The sequence below is a fragment of the Kogia breviceps genome, chromosome 2, assembly GCF_026419965.1.
Source record: "Kogia breviceps isolate mKogBre1 chromosome 2, mKogBre1 haplotype 1, whole genome shotgun sequence".
In the NCBI taxonomy this organism is placed as follows: domain Eukaryota; kingdom Metazoa; phylum Chordata; class Mammalia; order Artiodactyla; family Physeteridae; genus Kogia; species Kogia breviceps.
In genome coordinates, this window is record NC_081311.1 from 113,876,838 (window position 1) to 113,899,680 (window position 22,843).

The 22,843-nt window shown below is 36.6% G+C and overlaps 1 protein-coding gene across 7 annotated transcripts in view; it reads right to left on the bottom strand.

The window, feature by feature from the left end:
• Positions 1-22,309, bottom strand: part of LRP1B (LDL receptor related protein 1B) — a 1,895,525-nt gene extending 1,873,216 nt beyond the window's left edge. For all 7 annotated transcript variants that reach the window (XM_067025946.1, XM_067025948.1, XM_067025945.1 and 4 more), the window contains exon 1: positions 21,858-22,309. In XM_067025946.1, the coding sequence (XP_066882047.1) occupies positions 21,858-22,065 (208 nt within the window). In that variant the 5' untranslated portion in view covers positions 22,066-22,309. The remainder of the gene's footprint in view (positions 1-21,857) is intronic.
• Positions 22,310-22,843: the final 534 nt, after the last annotated feature.

Consider the following 22,843-nt stretch of genomic DNA (forward strand, 5'->3'; position numbering starts at 1 on the left):
AAATGCATTTTCCTGCCATCCATAGGAATAAGTTAAGGAAATGAGAATTAAACAAAAGAAATAAAAATTCCAAAATCGGTAATTTTAAAAATTACAAAAATGAACTGACTTTCATTAGTACTATTATGGAACAATTAAGTTTTAATTCTGTAAAGAGCTGTAGAATTTGTAGAAAATTTAAAAAACTTTCCTTATCTTACTCGGTTTTAAAACAACCACATGTAATAAGTTGTCATTAGTTACATTCTGCAGATACAAAGGCCCAGTTGCAAAGAAATTAAGTGACTTGTTCACAGTTACTGCTAGGAAGTAGCAGAATTTGGAGCCTGGATACAAACCTAAATCTTTGCTTTCAGGGCTAATCCACATTCATCATAACTTTTATGTCATTAAGACATAAAATATACCAGACTTTAAAACATTTTACTTTTGTCACTTTGAATATACTGTTGCCCAGTACAATTATTCTTTCACCTCCCTGCATCTTACTCCCAAATACTGGATCATTTTTTATCATGCTAAGACAAATTCTAGAGCATAATAATCGGTGGTAATAATGATGCCCTTAAAATACCTGATAGCAATATAAGTTTTTTAAAAGGCCCAAACTGCATTAATCCAATATCTGTTAATTACTAAACAGCTATTATTGCATTTGGCTTCTTCAAAAGTTAATTGCATATATAAGTTAGCTCTCATTAAGCTAAAACAGTGAATTAACAGAACAAATACTTTGAGCATAAAGAAGTATCTTATAAAACTAACATAAAACTTTATATTTAACTGCTATATATTTTTGCCTTAATTAAAATAGATGCCTTAAATTATTAAAAAATGTCTTTTTCTGAATAAGTTTCACATGAATCGTTGTTTAATTCTGTGCAAAGATGATAAAGAAAGGAAAAAGGAGAAAAAGAAAATTTTCATACATCTAGTATAAAAATTTGTTTTTTATTTGATAAGATTTTCTGGACTAAATAAAATTATACTGCTCAATTAGATTGCTATAAGATGCACACATAATCATTTAATAAAGACGAACATTTTTCTAAAAAATTATATTAGCTTATGTTCTTAAATAATTTGCTTTATTCTACTAATATAATTTTTAGACAAAAGTCTTACACTTTAAGGACATAAGGTTACAGATATATCTTTATGGCTACAAAGAGGCTTCTGACATGTTTTTTTCTGAAAATCAAATATCAATTCTTTTTTTATTAATCTGATGTGGCTCAAATATAAAAATTAACTAGGGAACTCTCTGTAAACAGTAAAGCTGACACATTCTCTGAAGCAAAATTTTTCTATGGTGTTAGGGCCTCTATAATTATCCAAAATTATTTTTCTCAAATAATACCCTTTGCTTTTACTTCCATGCAAAAAGGTAATCTTTGATTTAAGGCTAGATGAAAAAAAAAAGGCATCTGGCCAATCTTTCCAAATTCCCTGCTAGGAGTGTAACTTACATGTAATTCACCAATAGATGTTCAATAATTAAAAAGAAAAGTAAGAAATTCACTAAAGCATGAGTTGCCAACACCACTGACTACTATGCCCCTCTTATGGGAAAAATAAATCCATCAAAGAATGAAAATAGAACTCACATTTTTAGAGTCCTTGCCATTTTAATGATTCTTTCATCATTACTCTAATTTCCTACAATTGTTCTTATTTGAAATACAGGCTTTATGAAAATCTAAAGAACTAAAAGATTAAAGAACTGAAAACTGACAAATGAGGGCACTTGGACATTCAGTACTTTTTCGCTGACTACCAAGTGGTTGGGGACATTTCTCTTTCTTTTTCAAATATCCCCTTAAAGTTATCATTAGTGCATTTTACTTCAGCTTCCATTCACCTTTGATTATTTTATATAAAGAGACAGTAACAGAATGAATTAATTCATTTTTAAAGGGACAAAAGCACCTTATGAATGCCCACATTGCTCTGTACACCTGAGATCTAGTGCCTATATTTTGAGTTCCAGGTTTTGGCTAAAATTGGGTTGTAGAATTTATTCACCAAAGTCATTTGTACATTTCCCCCAACTGACTCCAGGTGAAGCCAAATGAGTATTTCCAGTGGTGGGTGTCTCATTATCTAGGACAATTTATCACAGAAACTACTCTCACCCAAGAACTTTCCTGGTGAGTCTAAAGCAATGGCTTTCTTTCTTTTCAATGGATTTTTGAGAGACAAATGTCTCAAGTTTTATGTGACAGGATTCTTCTGTGACACTTGGAAATCAGCCTAGAGAGACTCAAAAAAAGAGCATGTATAAGCATCATGAGCCTCAGTGGACTAGGAAAGAGTACATTTAGAGTGGACTTCAGGAGAGAACAACGTTTCCCAAAGATTGTTACTGCCTAATGAGATCCGTGACCACACATCCATTATATAGTATAAACATGGCTCCCTGCTGGCTCCCCAAGCCTGCTGACAGTGGGTGGTTATGATGGTAACTCGCTTTAACACCCTAGCAATGTTTTAATATCTTTTTCTCCCATTTCTATGACAGTGGAACAAGGCTGGAATTCACCATGTAGAAAATATAATAGCAATATTAAAACAGTATAACTTGGACATTCTCTCTAGCAGTTCTGTGTTGCCACTATAAGTAATGCTTATTTTAGGAAGCAATCATCTTCCATTTTCTAAAAATAATTTTGAGAATATCTATAAACTTATCATACACAAAGAATTTTAAAATACTGGCTACTCTAATAAATTATGTCCCTTTAGTAAAGGAAGCCCAAGATGAATATCTTGCCTATAATTACTTGTATTTTTTGCTTTTCAGGAAACCAAAATGAAAAATTTGTGGTTTTAAAAGGAAAACATAATGAATTTTTTAGACAATTTAACATTATTTTATGTCAAGAATAGTTCTTCCTACTGAGAAGGCAAACATGTCCACTAGGCATTCCTCACAATCCCCCTCCTGAAGGAAAAAGAATGATATCAACACAGTACAGTGTCTGGTTCGGTCACTTTCAAAAGCTGTGTAGTATGATATGTGCAGTATTAAAAGACACGAAACCAAGCCTTGGCTTTAGTCTTCATTCTGCTTTTCTGACAGAAAATCTTTAGCACACAGACTCTGATGAGAAAGCAAACTATCCTTTATGTAAATTTATAACTTAGAAGCATTGAACATTTACTTGCTATTATACAATCACATAGTTCTTCCCGGAACAATTTTTTTAGTATTTTTCAAGAAGTATAGTAATACTTGTGAATCACAAAAGAAACAACAGATGTTCCTCTTCCCCCCCACCTGCTTATTTTTTAAGGCAAATACCAAAGCCCTGTATGGGTAAAAATAAGTGATAAAAATTTGAAAATCTTTGTTTGTAACCTATGGAAGTCAAAAAAAAAAAAAAAAGGCCATCTTTAGTAAAACCATCAAGATCAGAAAAGTATTCCAGATCACCAATCATCTATTTTTTCTATTTTCAGATTCAACATAGTGGTGCATCTCCACAGAAAGTCAGGAAGGCAAAATCATGATTTGAAGCACCACTGTAAGTTAGTAGTGGGAGAAACTCTCTGTTCTATTTTTTTTTAAACTCTCTGTTCTAATGTGTTGAAATGTCATTTTAAACTAATAGAAGTAAAAGTAAATTATATTTCAAGTGACTGACCTCAGAAGAGAGTATGTGGATCTATACTGAAATGTATTCTTCCACAAGTGTCTTTCCTCCTATTATAAAGTAGTTCATTAATTATATTTAGAGACTTTGGGTGATTTCTTTTAGCAATAACTTTTAAAAGTCCACCTTAGATTCACTGAATTATAAAGAACAACGTCTTCTTCACGTCTTACTGTTCAAGAGCTCATCTTGTGTAAACCATACTGAACTACAGAACCACGTATAAGCCAGCTCTCTTGCCCTTTACTAACTTTGCACCTGCAATTCTCTCTGCTTAGAAGGTTCCCATCTAGGGCAGCAACAGCTTACATTACATCTTTGTGCAGTTTAGAAAAAGGAACCCCCTCTGGGCAAATGTAACCCCAGGCTAGGACACAAAGCTTGGTAAGTAGAGTGAGGGCTGGATGTCATTCCTCCATACCGTTCCTCTGCCTCGTTCTTCTGAAGGCTCTGCAACAGCCCTGGTCTCTCCTACTAGAACATCACTGGTTTCTAAGCTTGAGTAACTACCCACTGTAGGCAGTGAGTATATGTACATAGTAATAAAATTATTACAATTATTACATGTATTAAGGCAGTGATTTTGAGTTGGAGGTTGATATAGTCCTCTTCTAACAACATCTCTTTGAGCTTTATTCACTTATAAGTATAGAGAGTTTCAGAGAGATCATGTATCATGGCCAATGTTACACAGCTAGTGAGTGATGAAGCTTGGACTGGAATCCAAATGCACTGACTTCAAAACTTTATCTCTTAGCCTCAACCCAAATGGCGTTTTGTAAATAACTGGGAACAGCTCAAGTGTAGGTTCCTTGTTCTTGTGTGTACTTTTCTCTCCTTGCATTAGAGTGGTAGGAAGCAAAAGATGATCCTGGGATTCTTGTGGTCTTTAGACACAGAGCCTTTTGTCCATGGATAATGTTTTACCTTTGTTCATTGGATTATTTATAACCTACTTTATTCTGAAAAGTATGTAAGAATGGTGTCCTTCATTTACATCATATCACATGGAAGCATATTAAAACAAACAACCAAAAAACCAGCAAACCAACAAATGGGAAAAGTCCATCTGTTACAATGGGTATTCTGGGATGAACAGTATTGCTTTTATGTTCATAGACTGAATGCCATTCTTAAATATTTTCATCATATAGGGATACATGACACAATAGAACTACAAATACAGACATTATTACTACTACTAGTTCTAATAAACTTCCATTAATTGAGTGCCTACTATGAACAGGACACTTAGGTATTTTCTCAAAACCTTGAGAGTTTATGGTAAGTATCACTATCCCCATTACATAGATAAGGAAACTGAGGCCTAAAGAGATAATATAATTGATCAAAGATAATACAGCTAATAAATGCAAAGTCTTTTCTTTCAAAATGTTACCCCTGAGCAACTACAGCAACACCATGTTGCCCCTGAGCACTACAGCAAAGCAGAAGCTGTAGAAAACTATACTTCAGTGCACTTTTTGTCTCTCCTAGTATCTGCATTATTAATTCTATTTTGCATACAAATCCCTAACATCACAGTTATTAAGTATACAGACACCTAATATCACCTGGGAAGTATTCTGTCCAGAAATGTTCAATGTGAATCCAGTCTAGCCTGAAGAGCTAATGTCTAATTTACAGAAAATACTGGTGATATAGGACCAAGATAAATGAAATAATGAGGAAATAAGATAAATTTAGAATATAGGATATTCTGCAATTGGCAGAATCATTTTAAAAGGTCAAGGTCATGAAAACAATCTGGAGGGGTGCTTCTCAGTATGACAGGAGAAGGATGAGGTATAACAACCAAAACTAATGCCTGATATATGATTAACTCCTAGTTATAAAGAAAATAAAGATTAATAAAACTTAAAAGACACTTAGGGAAAACTAGAGAAATGAAAAATGAGCCAGCAAGATCAAAGAAAAGGGAGGGAGATGAAGGAGAAGATCATCTTTACTGGAGGAATCAGGGAAGATATCATAGAAGAAAGGGCATTTGTTCAATCTATTCCATGACATTGCTCTGACTTTCCAGCATATATTGACTTCCCCATTGTCAAAACTCTAACCTTAGGAGTAGGACTTCTGAAAACATATTGCTAAGTAACAACAACTGATTGTTTCTTATGTATAAGCCTCTTCTCCCCAGGATTCCATCTTCTGTTCTTCTAATGGGCTCTGTGGTGCTCAGTACAGGACTCCATGGTTGGCACTCAAGTAGATTGAGACAAGGGGTATTTCCATATACACAAGATCCACAAGTCCTCCTCCCAGAAATGAGTGCATTAACACACAGCAATATGTACTGCAATAAAACTCCAGTGTAAATTAAAGGATTAAAGGATTCTTTGAAGTTAGCTGTAGCTCCATGCTCTTACTGCAAAATTTAATCAAACTCGATGCTGATAAAAATAAGTTTGTCATTAGCCAGCAGGGGGAAGAAAGGTCGCTTCAGTGGTTACAGGATGCAGCCTCGACACATCTTGGTGAGGTGGGAGTCTTTATGCATTATTCTCCTCATTTTACCAGGCAGGAAGTAGACAAAGAGAGAGGCTAAGTGACTTGCCCAAGGACAAAGAGTGAGTCAGATGCAGAGCTGGGAATTGAGCCCACTTCTCCCGCTTCCCAGTGTACAGCTTTTCTCAGCAAGCCATAATGCCTTTCAGATAGATCATTTCCTAAAATGTATTAAGTTGTTAAAAATTCAATATGGGTGTTGCATTGCTTTCCAACTAGCCCTGTTTCTCACTACCTTACTAGAGCTATTATCAGAAGCTAAATTGATGGTCAGATCAGTAAAATCATATCTATATTTTTAGACAATATGCCATTAAAACTGGATATATCCAAATACCTAAGATGAATCGGAGTCGTTGGAGAGTGAATTTGTGTTTGGATCTCTTAGCAGGTGGGGGGGGATTCCACAGTGAGAGATAAATTGCAGCTTCAAAATTAGGAGAAGCTGGAAATGATCATGAAGAACAAAATCTCACTGACCACCAGAAAGAGTAAAAAAATAAACTCTAAACCTCCCCCAAAAGACACCAATATGATGTTTATGGCAGGCACCAAAAAAAGCAAGAAAATAAAAATGTAGTGTACGTTGAAAAAGTGGACAGTTTAGGCCCTTCAAGAAGATTCTAGACACTTGTTTTTATTCAAAACTAAGACTGTTTCATTAGCTGGGATTTTACCCATTGGTTCATTGGGAATTCTGGGCCCTGGGCAGGAAGCATCCTTTGTAATGGCAATCAATGAAGACTCTTATTGTGCTAAAACTAAACCAGAAATAGTAAGTAGGCCAGATGCTAACATTCCTAAAAGTCTTGTGACTTTGATCATTAGAAACATCACCAACTTATCTCTGTGCCCTTTACCAAAGAACCCGGACTCAGCTGTAGAATCTCCTTCAATATAGTAGTCTGGACAACTGCCAATCAGTCAAGATTCATCCAAAAGATCAAACTCATTCACTATTTTTGGCATATGCTTCTGTGTTCAATCCCCATCCGAAAGACAAGACACAGAATCACTATAGGCCCACAGCCCCACCTGCCAGGTCTGATCAAACCCTCTGCAATTATCCCTTATATGACTTGCTCATGCTTCCATAATGTTCCTTATCTGAATTAGACCATCAACTCCTTGAAGGCAGAGATGCCTTTGAAAACAAAATTCCCTAACACAGTTCTCTTGAGAAAAGATCAATAAATACAAATTGATTTCATAAAATTTATCTATATTTCTCTTTAGAATCTGTGGGGAGAGTGAAATTTTGAATTCCATAATAAGCATCATCACCTAATTCTAATTCAGAATTTTATTCAGCAGATAATCGATCATTGTAGTTAATACCTTATTAAAATTGAAGTACTGAGCAAAATGATTTCTTCTGGAACATTAAAATACATTAACTGAGCAATTGTTCTTGCAATTGTTTATCACCCTTAGGATAATCTTGTGTCACTTAAGAGAATGCATCCAGTTAAAACTTTCAGAAGTTTCAATATCCTATGAAATTCCCTAGAAAACTGGTTGACTCCAGGGCAGAAACAGGGAAGATACAAGATGAGCTTGTACTCATCTGGCAGTGCTAGAAATTCACAAAGTACTCAAAAAATGATGGGGGTATGTCAAAAGGGCAGAGTAGCCAATCTGAAAGAGCACCCAAGAGCCATAGGTGGAATATTTTTGAGCAAGAAAATGAACCATGATAGTATTAGATGATAATACAAATAATAAAATAAATACCTGTCTATAATGATATAAATAAGTAATAAATCAGAAAGGGACATTTTTCTTGCAGAAGAATTCTAAGTAATGAACTTAGAAAGAATGAGGAAAATATCACCCTACCCAAGTGATCAAGGTTAACATCACCAATAATTAGACAAATTGACATGTATGGTATACTAAGGAGGGTACATTTCTTGTGTGACATTCTTGTCAAAAATGCATAACCATGAGAAAATATCAGACAAACCCAAATTGTGGAATATTCTGTAAAATAAATAACCAGGATTCTTCAGATGAACTTAAGAAATGAAAGTAAATTAAAGCCAGAGATTGTCACAGACTGAAGGTCTAAGGAGATATGACAATTTAATGTTGAATCCTAGATTGGCTACTGGGATAGAAGAAGTTCATTAGTGGACAAACTGGTAAAATCTGAATAAAGTCTATGGTTTAGTTAATAACATTTATAGCACCGATGTTAACTTTCTGTTTTGATAATTGTATTACAGTTATACATTATGTTGACATCAGGGAAAGCTGAGAGAAAGGTATATGAGAACACTCTGTACTAGTTGTATATATTTTCTGTAAGTCTAAAATTATTTCAACATAAAAAGTTCAGAAAAACACTCTAAAGAAAACTAGTTCGAATAATCGGTTTGGATATACTAATGCCTATATAAACATAGGTAAGAAATCTAGAGACTTTGTGTAAGTAATAGAGCACACCATTGGCTCCTGTTAGGTCACAGCTTTCCCAAGAGAACAAAAGATGAAACGCAAACCTAAACGTGATCCCATTTGTGTCTCATCATGAGAATTTGTCTACTCATCAGGATCAGCCCTCTGTCATCTTCACTTCACGATACTTTTTTCTCCCTTTCAGTCTTCTTCTTTCCCTTCCACCTTTCAATAATGATCCATGTGTGGTATGTGTGGTACAGCAATGTTGTTTTTGCCATGTGGCTGTTACTTATCAGGTAGAATATTTCCCATGAAGCCCCTGGGGTGCTGAGGCAGACAGAAATCATCCTCACAGCATTTCCTCACCATTACTGAGAGAGTTTTGTTTCTTAGACAACTTTCCATGGCATGTGTCCGCCTAAGTCACAATTGGGTCTAATATCACTGACCCTCTAACGGCTCATTAAGAGTTTTCTCTGTGCCCACTTTTTCTCCCCAGGTTCTACCTTTACGTCTCACGGGGGAGAGGAAGTGCTAGAGGCAGAGATGCAGGACACTGATGAAATTAATCTTTGGTATCCTTCTTCCCTTAGCCATGAGCTGCAAAAATAATCCACTACAAATGTCAAGGCATTACACTCAGCTCTCCAGGGCCACCTTTCGTCTGTAAAGCACCAAGCAAAATGTCTTTTCATTGTGACCATGTCCGACCTTCTGTCGATGTCTGCAACTCAGGGGCTCCAGAGTGGACCACGGCTGTCAGCCTGTGTCTTAAATCCATCAGCTGGTGATTCTGACCCCCACAATGTTATTTCTTTTTTTAAAAAAGTCTTGATCGACAATATTTAAATCATAGGGAATTATGCACAGAAATCAAAACTCCTCGCCTCTCTTGAAATACAGAGGTCTGGCAATCCTCTGCCCACATTGACAGAAGCCTACAGTCTGCTACAGTTGAGTATCAGCTGCCCCCTTGGACAATGTGCCCCCTAATTTACATGTCACCAGGGCACCTTATGACCAGCCTGGGGACTGTATGCATTTGTGTTTATAAAACTTGCCCTATATCTTGCCCTTTAATTCATAAAGGTTAGTCAAATATGTCTGAGTTCCATCACTTAACATGATGAGCAAAAATACATAAGAAGCCTTTTCTCTGAGTCTAGGGATCTCAGAAGCCACAGCCAACCTGTTTCCCTCTGTGAAACTACAGAGGAAATGCTGCCTATCATTTTCTGTTGCTTGCAGAAGGGGGTTGGGGAGAAGGGCAGGATTGCTGTTTCAGGTTTCTTTATAGGATTTCCTGCTTTTTAAGGAAATGCTATTATCCTTACTGTATATTGAGCTCAACTCTCACTTACATAGTGACTCTCAAGCAGGAGTTTGAAACATGGCAATAGAGCCATTACTGCTGTATTTCACACGGAAGGGAGTTTTACTAATCCTCTTTGGCATTCATCTCTAAATCTTGGTGAATTCAAGTAGCTTCAATCTCTGAAAGTTTATTTTTGACTTAAGTGATTTTCTTGCTATTGCTAGATTTTTCAGGTGTCTCGCCAGCTGAATTGTTATCTGAATAAGCTTTGTTTATTTTCCTTGGCTCTTTATAGCAGGTTGAAGTCTGTACCAAGCAGTCACATTTCCTGCCCAAATGCCTTTTATCTGAGTATGCAGTCAATAATTTTTTTTTTTTTTTTGCTTTACCTAAAACATAAATAACCCCCTTATACTCATTTTGAACCTTTTCCCAAAGTCCTTTCCTTATGAAAGAGAGAAAAAAAGAAAAGCCCTTTAGCAGACCTCTGTGTGATGTGAGCAGAGTTCTAGTCAGGGAGCATAAATCGCGCCTAGTACTCACAAATATACAAGTAACCCTTCCCCTTCCTGCTGTTTTCAATTACTCCGATTAATTTACTTCCAAACTTTGGGCACCCCTCTGCTACAGTACACAACAAACAAATTTACAGTGAGTCCCAAATTAAACATTAATGCAAAATCTTCTAGCATCAAATTTTATTTGGTTCAGTCACTCTAAAATTTAATAAAATGTTAGTGTTTATTTCATATTTAACTTATTCCTATGCATAATGTTGAGTTTTGTACTGAAATCTTGGAGCCAAATTATTAAAGGGGCTTTTGACAATGTGAATGAAAAATGGAGTGAACTTAAAGTCACACACAAATTAGATTTCTGCACATGCATCTAGCAAATGTCTACTAAACCTGCAGGTAAGCTCTTTACACAGCAGATAAATTGGTTGAGATCTTTGGCTTCAATATCTCATTTAAGCACTTCTGAAATTGTAAATGCCCAAGCTCTGGATCTCTTTTTATTTTAAACTAATGTCTGTTTAGTATACATCTTCACTTCTTAATCTAAAGATGTACCATGTTTGAAAACTAAGAAAACAGGCTATCTTTTAAAATTAGTTGTAATGATCGTGCAGCATTTCCAACGTAATTTCTCAGATTGGGGTGAAGTATTTCCTCCATAATGCTGCAGTGTTGTCTGCAATATAAAGTAAATAGTGTCTAAAAGGGTTGATTATCCCAAGTTGTTTTTTTGGCACTAGATGGCCTGTACAACTTAAAAAGAAACTCAGTGGAGAATATTTGGGGCTAAGCTTAACTTTAGAATACAGATTTGAGTATTAAGTTTTAAAACTAAACTTTGACTTTTTCTCAAGGTAGATAACACAAAAAGAGAGCCAAAAGAAAAAAAGAGCAATGAAAAAACATCAATGGAACCAAATCCCGATACAATCTTCTAGTAACTTAGGCCCTAAAAATAGCTCATTCAACTTAGTATTAACAGATTTCCTTCAAGCACTGTATACCTATCTTCTTTCCCACAGACCCTTTGGGCTCTAATATTTTTTTCTTTTCCATCAGTTTCATAAAACCTCTCTCCTTGTTCTTTCTCCTCCCCTCACTCCCTCTTTCCTTTTTAACTCTAACAAGAACTCAATAAACCCAAATGGGTTTGTTTTGTAGCCATAAGTAACCTTTCCCTGAAAATCCAAAGTTGTACAATTGCCAAACTAGTGTTTTTATTGCTTGTTCTGGTTTATGTTGTTTAATTACTTCTGCCTCCAGCCTATAAATCACACTGTGATGGGTACATAGTAGGAACTATAACATTTAGTCAATGAATGCATGTGGATAAGTACAGAAGAATAATCCAGGGGCCCTGATTGACCAAGAGGAGCACCCACTAGGTCATAGACTCTTACTCAGTAGGTCTCCCACCATTTGTCACCACCCCTTTCCTTTCCTCAGTTGTCTTGGAACTTCCAGGGAGGGTAATGAGTACAGCCGATAGCAGCTCTCTTAACATTTCATCCCATTAATCAAATATTCATAAGTGGGAACGTGACTGACAGCACAAATTCTTCTCAATCATGTCAAGGATTTGGAGACAATGAAAAAGGAGTTCTTCCTTGAAAACAATGAGAATTTCCTCAAGGGGAAAAAAAAAACAAAACTCATATGAGTCTTCACATACGCCAATGCTCATTTCTTCCGCTTATATTGGTAGAAATAACAGCAAAACAATTGCTGCCACATTTACCAGTGCTTGGAATGTTACTAAGTGTATTATTTTATCTAAACCCTCAAGAAATACTGTGAGTCACTCTACTAATTCCATTCTGCAGACACGGTATGGGTAAATATGGGTAATAGGGAAGATGGTAGTAATAATTCTGAAATAAAGGGAAAAGGTAATAAAAAGGCAAGCAATATTGCAGGGTCCACACGTGACCATTACATGCCTACTATCATGAAACATTTCATACAAATCAATAAGAGGTGATGCAAAACAAAATGGATTCATTTTCAAAGAACCTAGAATGTTAACTCTCCCAAGATGATAATTTGAGGCTTTATTTCATGCCTTCCTTCTGATACATTGAATGGTGCTACATTCATTGTTATAGAAAATCTTCCTAAATTAAAGATGTGAGTCACTCCTCTATCTCACCCTCATCTACAATGCTACCTCCTTGTTTGAGCTACCAACATCTCTCCTGCACAATTACAATGACCCTTTAACTGTATTCACTGTGTCTCTGGTCCTTTTTTATTCAGTAGCAAGCACCATCTCGTAAATAATTAAGTTGTGTCATGTCACCTTTATTAAACATCCAATTGCAGCCTATTATAATGAGAACAAAACCCAAATGCCTCACTCTGATCTGCAAAGTCCTAAATGACCTACTCATAAATACCCCTTTCCCCACTCCTCTTCTCTTCCAAACACAGGCAGTGTACGTTAGGCACACAGACCTTCTTCCTTTCTCTAAGATGTCAAAATCATGACTTCCTCTCAAGGGCTTACATGAGAAGTTCCTCCCTCAGAATCATTCATAGCTTGTTCCTTCATATCACTTTTATCTCAGCAAACATGCCAGCCTTCACAAAAAAAGGCCTGCTCTTGATTACATGATGCTATTTTTCTTTCTAGCACAAAATATTATGTATTTGTCACTTTGCTTATTGTCTGTTTCCTCCTTCACTGAAATGTACACTAAAATGTAAGCTCTGACAGACTAGTTACATTGTCTAACTTGCTCACTTGCCTCTTTCCCAACCTCTAGAACAACTCCCAGCATATCTCTGCTCAAATTTGTTGAAGGAGTGAATAAGTAAATGGATGACCACCAACCACATGGGTTGCTTCGGGGATCATATGATTTCAGGAGGAAAAAACCAAGAACAAAATTAAAGGGTCCTGAAAATGTAAGGGATTTCTACCGCTATTAGTAATATACATTAAGTTAATGCTATAATTAATGAAACAATGGATATTTATGTAATGAGATACCAATGCACGCTATGTTTTCACATACATTGTCTAACTTGCATTCGTGGAAGGTGTGAAAGACACTGCTAGGTCTCTTCAGAGTTGGTTGGAGCAGTTTTCTGTAAACCTCTGGTGGTGTTTTCACAGGACTCAGATTAAAATACATACAGGATAAAATCCTCATGCCCTTCATAACCTTATGATCTCCCAGCAATGAGAGCAGCAAGGGGAATGGAAAAAAGTCCTAAGATTTTGGTTCTTACACTATCAGGATTAATTTCAAAATACTTGACAATATCATCGGCAAGTGAAAACAGAAGTCAACATCCTAGCATGGGAGAGAACTCTATCCAAAGACGGACAGTTCTAAATTCTACTTATTTTTAATGTTGGTCAATGTTGGATAAAGTCACTATCTTTTCCCCCAAGTAAGATTTGTACGCCACTAGTATTACAGGCCATCAGCATGGTGCTGGTGAATTGCTAGCCTTTTTGTTAGAATGACAACAATATAAGGACTCAGCAAAAGGGCCTGAATTCTGAGTTAGTAATTCTATCTATAAATCTTAGTTATTTTTTAATGAAAAATCTCATAAATATGGATGCCCAGAAGGTATGATCTAAAATAGTTTCACCTGACAAGGCAAAAAATCTCACCCATGAGCTGGCATCATTATCACTGTACTTTCAGAGCTTAATTATGAGAAAATGCCTTAAAAATTAATAGAGTTGAATAAAGTGGAATATTTTAATAAAGCATACCTCCTATTTTAGCATGGTAAAATACCAATAAAATATATCATTAAAAGCTTTAAAAAATGCACACAAGGTCTTAGATAATCTAAAAACCAAGTCTTTTTAAATCTCAAGAATTCATATTTTAGCAAATGTTTGAGGTTCCTAATTGCCTCAGTTACCTGATCTGTGTGGATTGAAGCTTCAAAAAATTCTTACTGTCAATGTTCTCTCTCTTAGCATCTTTGTCCTTCCTCTCCTTATACATCCTAATTTCTAAAGAAAACAGTCATTCTAAACTAATTTCTGTTATCAGCCTTATCCTACAGTTTTTCTTTTCCACAAATATCTTAAAATACCCCAGGAACACTCAAAGCAAGCAACCAGAACCAAGTTTTACTTCTCTCTTCTCCCCCATCCCTCCCCATTTTTAGCTCTCTTTTCTCATTTTAAGAAGAAAGGGCGAAGATGAACAAATTGTCATTAAAGAAAAACTTAGTGGTAGAAAAATTCTTAAGGAATTAACGTATGTGTATTTCTAAAGTTAAGCCTGCTTGGAAGTTGAAGGATGACAATGCAATGTGGAAAAGTTAGGAAGGAATGTCCTACTGATTGTAAGAATAAAACAAGAGATGGTGGTGATACCTGGACCTTACCTAAAGAAGAAATGTATTCTTTCAACTAAAATGAGGTCGTGTTTCAACAATACCTGTCTTTGGTCTGAAGGCTAAGCCAGCCAGGACAATGAGGTGCATACATCTCAGGAAGAGATGTCTGACTGTTAATAAGAATGCATTGTGGGATAAAATGGAATGCTGGTATCTTAGCAAGGCAACACACTCTATCTTCTTCAAGAAGTTTTGTGATTTTTCTTTTCTTTTTTCTCTTACTTAAAAAAGTTAGAAGGAATCTCATATGAAAAGGTACTTTCTCAACTTGTCTTCTATAAAGGACATAGTTATAATGTTATTCACATGTAAATGGAAACTCATATATACATGACTATGTTCAAGCTTATTTCTGAGAAAAATAAGGTTAAACAGGTGACTCTACAGTAAAAATATTTTTCATTGTTCCTGTAGTTAAAGAAACCTTTGACAAGTGTTGTATATTTACAACTACTTCATAATATTTGAGAAATTCCAAATGTAGATAATATATGCTTATTCAACAAATATGAGTGGCGGAGTTATTGAACAATATTAAGTAACACCATCATTACCAAATCAAGCCTTTTGCCCTGATGATACAAGAATCTGACTTACTGGGAAATCAGCAACAAATGAGTGGGCCCATTTATTTAATCAAGCCATTGCATTTTTTTAACCACAATTGGACATCTAATTGCAGTGCAGACTAAAACCAAGTTAATGTGACTGCATGAAAAAGTTATTAGAGTCATATTAAAAAGTACACTAAATGTTGTTGTCCACTTTATCACTGCAATGATTTCCACTATATATTCTGTATTGAGAGAGGGTCTTGACTTTGATTTTGAAATATATTTTAGTATTGTAAAATATTTTACAAAATGAAAAAATAACTCCATTAATAAATAAATCCAATAAAGAAAAATAATAATTTTCAACTAATTTTCAATAAAGTAATATTTGTCTGAAGAGGAGTAAATTCAGAGCATGTATTTATTCATATTCTAATAGTGTTTTAAACTCGTATGCTTTCCCATCATATAACTATATAATTACTCCCAAACATATTTAATTTGCCTGTTATGATAGGCACAATGACAGTGGTACATCTGATTTACTCTACAAAGTGTAGATATGAAGTATCATACATAAGACTTTCAGGGAAATATGTTGCTGTTGTTTTTCCATAACATTTAATTTTAAGCTTTTTATGCAAGATCAGTTTTACTATTTTACCAGAACTGACTGGCTACTATTTAACAGTTTGATTCTCATTTAGTTCCTAGTCAGTTTAACCAATTTGTTTAGTCAGGAAGCTCAATCAACATAATTGGGTTTTTATAGAGATGGCCTAATCAATAGGATGGAAAGAGAGAAAGAAACTATATTTTGGTGTCACTGAACTCAAAACAGAGCAATAAATAATACATACTTTCTAACTTGGCCTTGTAGTTATGCCAGGGGGGGAAAGGGAGGCCACCAAATCATTTATGAGGAGAAAACATAGATCTAAAATTGTGAACCCAGCTTATAGCAGAAAAACTTCTAATAGAAAAAAAGCATATAAATTTTGAAGGTCTACGCTTACTTGTTCTGATGTGTTGCAGAATCTTCTGAAGGCTTCACTCCCTTTTCTACAATATAGAGGGTTCAGATGTAGTTGGACAGATTAACAATTTGTTCAAATGGGACCGCACAGAATAGAGACAACAGTGATTAAATATAATTGCAAGCACAATACTCTTCAAAAGCAAGTGAGATTAAATATACTCATTGGCACGTATGTGAATTAGTACGAAAAGTAACTTTTAAAAAACTCAAATTAACACTTAGAGATATTTTCAAGTTTTTGTAAAGTTTAAATAATGGAACTTTTTTTTCAAGGAACTAAAGAAGGCTAAATATCTCCTTGTAAACAAAACAGCTGTAGAGTGCCCCCAAGGCTTGTAGACTGTTAGATTTGTGATTGCTTTGTTGCAATTTCGTTATTATGCCTCTTAGTCAGTGGGTTGTTTTACAGGTAAAATTTGGGGAATAACAATCCATATGAAGACATAAAGCAACTCCACAGAAGAGGATAAAAGTAACACTCGACACTCTTCTGTTTGATTGGTTAGAATTATTTTGCCCTCCCTTTCCCACCAAAAAGAAAAGGAAAAAATGATTTGTGCTCTCTTTGCATCAAGGTAGGTTTTGGTCACTAGTTTTAGATTAAATACAAAGATTTGGATTTCTTCAGAGAATATAAGGAAGGTTTTTTTGAAGTAACTAGAGTAAACATGCCTATTTCCTGATAGAAATTTGGTCCAGTATATTCTGGCTAACTCACTATAAAAGTAGTCAACCTTTTGCTCTACTTTTCTTTAGCAGTCCAGCTACTAAAAACATTGTTTTAAATTATAAACATTGGGTGCGGCATAATTACAGACATTTCAAAGGCAAATACATTTTGACATTTATTTCCTCCACTGTAAGATTCTGTTACAACAAATGATGTGTTAAATGGAAATTCAATCATTAGAATACTGCATGTTCGGAGTTGAAAAATAACTCAAAATTCTTTCATTTCATAATTTTGTTTTTCAAGGAGGCAATCATAACAAAACTAGACATATACTGTCTGGGGTTTTTTAAAAATAAAAGTTTCATTTAAAACTCTATCTGGGACTTCCCTGGTGGTCTAGTGGTTAAGACTTCGCCTTCCCATGCAGGGGGTGTTAGTTTGATCCCTGGTGGGGGAGCTAAGACCCCACATGCCTCGTGGCCAGAAAATTAAAACATAAAACAGAAGCAATATTGTAATAAATTCAATAAAGACTTTAAAAATGGTCTACATCGAAAAAGAAAATCTTTAAAAATCTATTTCCAATTTTCAGGTTAGAGTGGTGTTTTTATAGGTTTTTGTGCACCAAGGAAGCCGTTTTAAAGAAGATATCTTCTTTAAAGAAGGTATATCTATATAACAGGTGGGTTCCACTTACTGCTAAATTAGTTTAACTAATGACATCATGTTGGAACAATCATGTTTAACTTTCAGTGTTAATTCTACTTCTTTGAATGTAGCCATCTAGAATGATGACAAGTGTTTCCTTTGTACAAGAATTGTTTTGACAGACAGCCTCAGAAGATAGAGAAATGTACCAATACATCTGCTTGGTACCTTTTACTACATAGAATCCCTACAACTAGGAAGGAATTGAAGAAAGAGGAGGTGACATTTCACAGAAGATGTAAAAATTAAAAGCAGAATCATGAAAAAAAACTATCATAGAATGGAGGGAAGATACAAAGGTCCCTCATCATTGTAATCCTTATAAAAGACCAAGTCATATTCAGTCCAGGTGACTTTAAATAAAGCCTATCTTTATGGCACACCCTAGGCTCTGAAAAGAGATTGACAAGACAAGCAGCAAGAAACTAATGTCCTGGATCCAATACACTTGCAAACTAAAAATCTCTGCATGACTCTACCGTGAACGATAAGTAGCATTTACAAAGTGTCATCTCATTTTTAAGAATATATTAACTATATCACTCATCCACCACCCTTTCTAATAATATTTCTTTCACATTCACTTTAAAAACTCACTATCATTTACCAATTCTAGCACAGTTAACAACATTTAAGTTTTCTGCAGTATTCTCATGTGTCTCTCCAATCTTTAGGTTTAACTATATCCAGCCTCACACGGATGGAAGTTTCTTTATTTGTATACTGTAAACATTTCCATATGATATTTATTGTGATATTGGAGGAAAACATTTATCTTAAGAAATTATTTTGTCTAAAGGTTTACTTTAATCTCTTCTTTAAGGAACACTAATTTGGATTCAGCCTCTTCCTAAAAGTGTCATTTGGCCTTCTCCCCATCCCCCTTCTCTTTCCTTCCCTTATTCTGTTTTCTGTAATTGACATTCTTTCAACACATTGAAATTCTTCTTTTTCTATTGTCTCCTTTCCTCTGTACCATTTTCAATTTGAGCTGGAGAGAGAGAGAGAAAGAGAGAGAGAGAGAGAGAGAGAGAGGAAAAAAAGATTATAGAGACCTCTTCAAAACAAAAGTTTAATATTTCTGGAATATAAAGAGACACGGCTTGCAGCTCATTCTTCTTTGAGTAGAGAAAGATTAAAATTTTGAAATACACATGATTGCCAGCTTTAGATGGTTTTATAGACATATACATTTAAATGATTAAATGATTACAACAGCATGAACTTTAATTATTTGGAAATACATTTCCACAGTTTATCAGACTCAAGAATGTAAAAGAGACTAGCTTTAGCTCTCTCAATCCCTTTTCTGCTCAGAAAATGTGACAATTTAAAATATACTTCCTTTTAAGTCTTAATCCTTATCAAGCGATACTTTGATGTGATATGACATTGTTATATGACACATTGGTTGACTCTAAGTGAACATGATTTATCCTCCACATTCTGCTGTTAAGAGTTACAAAGATGTTTCCTTTTTTCAAATGTGATGAAATCTAATAAGAACTGACATGCACATTAGCTTATCTCTGTACCAAAATCAATGCAAACTAAGAAAATAAACAACATAGAATTAAAGGGCAAGTGGCTGTGCATAAATTGAATACAAGCGTACAAGTTCAAGTATTTTTCTATTTAATTTTTTTTTTTTTTTTAGTTTATACTCAAAGGGAAGAGAAACATAGGTAGAGGGTAATTTAACCATTTCTATCTAGTTCACACAGTTCAAGAAGCTACCCATTACTCAATACTTACTTGGAGAACCTGAAAGTGTTTTCTCATTTTCTGGCATGAAGCTAGGTTTTGCACTACAAAACACACCTGTGTAATTCACAAGCCTGTTCTATTCTTCAAGGACAACTGACATAAGCCTGGGCAGAAAGCTACATCTCATTAACCTCTCTATTGAGCTTATGTTCCCATGTCTTCTGTTTCAGGATTTCAGTAAGAGAAGTTTGTCATAATGCAGCAGCACTTTCTTTTTTGACTTTCAACAAGATTGCTCTCTTTTTCTCCCCCCTTTTTCCAAATGAGACCCACCCTTTTCACTTTTGATAGCTAGCTGTGGCATTTTTAGCTCTTTTAAAAGTTGTGTTAAATATGTGTAATAGTGGTAAAGTGTTGGTCTATAACTATTTTTACTTGTGTTATCCAATATAATACTTCTGATGCTGACATGATGATACAATGGGACACTTTCAGTTTTAGGAAAAAGTAACAATCCTTTTCCATGTACCCTGTTTATATCTTAGATATCCCTCTCCCTATTGGAACTAAATTGACACCAAATTCTAATCCTTTTAATTATTTAGTTTTCTATCTCAGAAGAAAGTTGGGGGTTTATATATTTATATTCAGGTATTCATTCCAATCATTGTAACAATGGCCCTATTCCTCACAAACACATGCAAAAGCACTGAGGACTTAGTTCTACATGAGGTCAAATTTCTGGAGAATGGGAACTCATTCAGAAAGAGCCTAATAGCAGCAGTCTCCCAGTGCCATTCTATTTTGCTAGCACACAGGACTGAAAAGCTTCATTCTGTTCATCTGTTCTGGTCCAACTTCAAACATTCTTCCTAAGAAGGGTTGAGAGCTGATTGTTCCAGATCAAAGGCATCATCATTTCAAGTTAGAGCTATGTGCTTCCATTTTATCAGTATAGTTTTCAACCATTCCACACCAACTTCAAGGCAAGTTAAGGCAAGTTCAGAAGCCAAATAGCTAGGTGGAAATGATATGTTTAAAAGACATATCAGTAAATGTCAAGACTTTCTAAAGGAACTCATATTAGTCTCAATACTTGGTAAATGAAATGACAAGTGTGGGTATGTTATAAAGACTCTAATCTGGTTGCCCACAGCAGGTTGAATAGAAACTACAATTCATTCCCCTGTTATTTCCTATAATGAAGCAATAATTTTTAGTCAATTCATAATTCGCTTCATATTAACACAGTCACTAAATCTCCCAATGCAACCTTCTGCCTACTTGCTTGGCATTGAGATCTGTACATTTTCTATCTTTCTTACTTTTTTTTCTAATTAGCCCAAAAAACAAAATGTATCAGTTAATATGAACTCATGCTATGATTCAGAAAAACAACAAACAAACAAACAAACAAAAAACTAGATCTATGATACTTCTGATTTTACTTTAAGCAGTTAACCATTCCAATGCCAATGGCCCAACTATTCATCTTTTGTTTTTTTTCTTTTTTCACTCGTCCGCCTGTTGTCAAAGATTATCAAACTTGCACAGGGATTCTCGGGTTTCCAGATCAAAGTTTACAAAATCCAGATTATAATGCCCACTTCCTCTCTCCTTTCTGCTCTGCTCGCCATACCCATTCCCATTTAAACTTGTACCATTCATCAGCTTTTCGGACAAAAAGCAAGGGCAAAACACCAGTGGTGGGTGAGCGTCTCCAGGCACCAAGAGCTGTGTCACAGACCTTCAGAATCAAAAAAGTCAAGCTCAAGCAGGTGCCTGCGCCCAGAAGCTCCCCGAAAGCGTTAGCTTCTCCGCTGATGACCCGAATCTCGCCGAAGTCTGCCCCAGAAAGGGGCTACAGAGAGGAAACGGGCTGGAGTCGGCGCTTTCCCCTCTCCACAGACCCTGCGTGCAGCAGGTAAGGAACTTAACCGTGGAGATAAGTTAAGGGAGCACACACTTCACGCGGAGCCTCCGGAGCCCGCAAAAGCTCGAAACCAAGAGAGTGAGCGCGGAGGGAAGTCTTGAAAACGCGAACGCTGATCCCAACATCTGCAGCGCTTGGGGTGCGCGGGCAGAGGCGCGCAGTCAAGTCCAAACGCTCCCGGGGGAAACGAAATCAGGACCCGCAAAGGGCCAAAGGAAAAAGCTGTGGGAGAGCCGAGGACTCGGGTAGCTGGTTCGGAAATCCCTCACCGCACCTCTCACCAACACCCACACCCACCCCCGCCCCGAGACCGGCGCACAGTGGCCCAGGGTCCCGGGGAGCGGGGCCGCAAGGACTTAACTTCCACACTCACTTATCTGCAAGCGTCGCCCAGCAGGAAAGCCAAGGAAGACCGGGAGCAAGGAAGGGGGTAAGATGTTCTCCTTACCTCGGTCGGCTGCCACGGTCAGCACCTTGGCGACAGGCAATAATCCCGAGAGAGTGAGTAAGGCGAGGAGAAACTCGGACATCGTGGTCGCCCGGGGAGGAAGCCAGCGCCGGAGACTGCTCGGCTGCACCCTCGGCCAGGCGGCGGCGACGGCGGCGGCGGCGGCGGCGGCGGCGGCGGCTCGGAGCCCCGAATCGAGCAGCGTCATTTACAAATGTCACTGGAAATTCTTCAGCTCAGTGAGCCCAGCCAGTCCGCCTGGAGCAGGATGTGGAAGGTGTACGGATGCGCGCGTGGGGGTAGAGAGAGAGTGTGTGTGAGCGCGAGCGAGCCGCTCGTGTGTCTTGACTTTTCAATGCAGGGTACGTCTGATCTTACATCACGCAAAGAGGGGCAGTGAGAGATGCCAGCGGAGGGGAATTCACTGATTAATCACCCGGTCCACCACACACCCCCTCCGTCGTCTACATAAATCACATCTATTACTTAGTAAGAGGCATTTAACACAACAGGAAAATACCACCGCGAACTGAGAGCACCACAAATCACAATTATTTCAGTCTCCTTGAAGAGAAAGTAACTCCAAGCTGGTTCTACAGAGATTTGGGTCTTTAGAGAGGAGGGGAGATTTCTGCATTGGGCTGAGCCAGCCAAGGCGCCTGGGAAGCTCCGCATTTAACAGCCAGTTCGGAATTATCAGCCACCAGCGCTGAGATAGATGCTTCTCTAGGCAAAGCAGATTTGATCCCCTCGCTCCCTGGAAGCTTCCTTCCCGGGAAGGAAGGAAGGACTAGCCAAGAAACTGAGCTTCTCTTAGGGAAATGGTTCCCTCCGCTCACCACACAAATGCAGTGCTTTCTGAGCTGCACTTTTAACTTTTATGCTGAGTAGCACTTAGGGACAAAGATAAAAATTTAGTGACTCAGCAGAAACAAAACAAAACAAAACAAAACCCCCAAAGTCATCACCCGTTACATAAGAAGGGA